This window comes from Nannobrachium achirus (genome assembly GCF_963921795.1).
Source record: "Nannobrachium achirus genome assembly, chromosome: 7".
Taxonomy (NCBI): Eukaryota; Metazoa; Chordata; class Actinopteri; order Myctophiformes; family Myctophidae; genus Nannobrachium; species Nannobrachium achirus.
The window spans coordinates 54864061-54866622 of NC_137816.1; the positions used below are offsets into that span (position 1 = coordinate 54864061).

The following is a 2562-nucleotide window of genomic DNA, read 5'->3' on the forward strand; positions in this document are numbered from 1 at the left end:
CTAGAGTGCCAGAAATTTCTCCATTGACCTTCTTTATAGCTTTCGTCGACCCTCTCCCAACTGGCTTGTGTTTTCACTCCGGTCAATCCTATGGGTGTCGAGAGGAGGAAGCTAGCTGACACGTAGCCAAAATGCTAACCCATTTAGAAGCCCGGTCTAAAGCTATTTCAGCCGCAAAAAACTTTCTCTTTGGGTATGGGGACACAATCCGGAGAAAATCCTGTCTAAAGATGTGATTTATTATTGGAGTGGGCGGCGCGATTCGGCCGTTAGCGCGAATACGGCCCGTGGATGGCCGAGTCTAAGTCCCGGCCAAGGATGGACGTCTAGACCGGGGCTTCGTTGAGGCCTCCGATAAAATAATTCATTTTATTAAATATCCCGGACATGTTCGGGATAGGCACCCTGGAATACGTCGCGCCGCCTACATGAACATTTGGTGAACATTGGGGGGGGTCTAAACTTTATTTTAAACCATTTTCAATGGAATAAATCGTCGGAGCATCTAGTGTCTCTCGTTGGTGAGCGCTGGGCGAGCCGGGACCACCCACGTTGCTCCAAGCAGCTCGGGGTAAGTAAAATAGCAAATAAAAAATTGTTTTTGATCCCGAATATCCCGAACATGTTCGGGATAGGCACTAAAAGGGTTAAGCTAATCATCTGGGGACCACCCCCAAAATAATTTGGGAACTCCCCCCCCCCAGGCGACCCACAGGTTGAGAACCACTGGTCTATATGTCTCTTCTCTCCCTCTCACACACATTCACAAAGCGCTTCAAGGCTCAGCTCAGTTCCGGGAGGCAGCCAGGCTATTAGGCCAGCAACCCGGCGGCTGCTTGGCCATCACACCGGGCAGTGAGTGGTGGTGATGATGGGTGTCTGGGTGAGATTTGAGAAGGTCTCTTTGCCCTGCATGCCAAAGTGCCAGGGACACTGGAGTTGTGATGCAGCATAGAGGGTCACTGGGCCTCCGAACGGTACCGGCCGAGAGGACAGACAAGATAATAGAGCACTAGTGGTGGCACTGTGGATGTAAGCCTATGTCATACGCTTTGTAGCAAAATGCAACAATGGTGTGTGTGTGTGTGTGTGTACACTCTATGTGTAAGTGTGTGTGTGTGTGTGTGTGTGTGTGTGCACTAGTATACATGGGTGTTGTGGCTGCTGTCAGTGCTGGGACAAGTATTAGCCCAGATAGCACCCGTAGTGCAGCAGCAGCAGCAGCAGCAGCAGCAGCATCGTCGCTATGCCCTGCCTAGTTTTGCAGAGATCGGCCAATCTGGTGTTACAGCACAAATAGCGACCTATAGAATTGTGGGACTCCAGATGTCGCCGTTCTAGTTTTTACTGTGGCACAAAAGGTGAGAGAAGAGGATGTCATCATTACAAGTCACCTGAGTGAGAACACATTTGGATGTATTTTTGTGTATCCTGGTTGCATCTGTGGGAAAGGCTGACATGTTTTGTAATTCAGTCTGGAATCACATAATTCGACAGGTCACCACATTCGTTGTAACGCAAGAGTGGGCCGTGTCACAGTAGAGATGGATGCAACAGAATCAGGCACCGCAGCGATGAAGCAAAAAAAAAAAGGGAAAGGGGGGGAATCACAAGACGCCAACATTACAGATCCATTATCTAGCGTACGTCTCTCTCTGCCTGACAACAGGGATTAAAGGGACATGATCATCATAGCAGACATGTCATATCACACCACCACCATCCTCTGCAACCCGTATCCCATCCCCACACATCCACACACTTGACACAACCCGTATGATCCCATCCTCCCCACACATACACACAACCCGTTACATCCACCAGTGCGTTTCTTGTAACGATCATCATACGACAAAACCCCGCATTGAGAGATGCAATGTGGTTAAAAAGCGATAGATATCCATCATGACAGAGTAGCAGCGGCAGCACAGCAGCAGCAGTGAGTGGTGTCGGTGATGATGGTGGTGCGCGGCGGGCGGATCGAACACCGGCTCGCTTATTGGACCAGCATCTTTTTACTAACCTGTCTGTCCTTTCCCCAGCGTCTTCTCCAGGCGGTACGGTCCCACATAGTTGGCGTAATGACCGCCGTTGTCCTTGCCACCGGACGACGACATGGTTTGCGCGTAACGGGTCGGTCGAGCAACCCCAAAATAAGTTATAAATTGTGATCAAAACGCCGCGTTCACACACAGGGCGTTCATTCACACACACGGCGATGATGATGATAACCCGTTATTCCTCCTCCTCAGTCAGTGCAGTGCTGCTGCTGATCCTCCTCCTCCTCGGTCGCTCGGCGTCTCCGTTATGTCGCTGTGAAGCGGCCGTTCCCTCTGCATGCATATACGCCTTCTCTCCCAGTCTCCGTGGTCTTCCGTTGAATCCGTTCCTTCCGACCCTGGTTCGTATAATAGCTCAGAGTGCCTTTTTGAATCTGGTTAACATGGTGCTGTTCTTTGCGTCCGCCCGCGGTTGCATTGATTGCACGGAGGTGGAGACTGGAGAGGAGAGGAGGAGAGAGGCTCAGCTCAGCAGCCCGTCGGGCCAGATCTGATGGGACAG

General features: G+C 51.1%; 1 protein-coding gene across 1 annotated transcript in view; it reads right to left on the reverse strand.

Moving 5' to 3' along the window:
- The window catches only part of brsk2b (BR serine/threonine kinase 2b), a gene marked incomplete at both ends in the record, with an annotated part of 140685 nt that extends 138568 nt beyond the window's left edge, over positions 1 to 2117 (reverse strand). The window contains one exon of the mRNA XM_080730327.1: positions 2024 to 2117. Within this exon, the coding sequence (XP_080586453.1) occupies positions 2024 to 2117 (94 nt within the window). The remainder of the gene's footprint in view (positions 1 to 2023) is intronic.
- Positions 2118 to 2562: the final 445 nt, after the last annotated feature.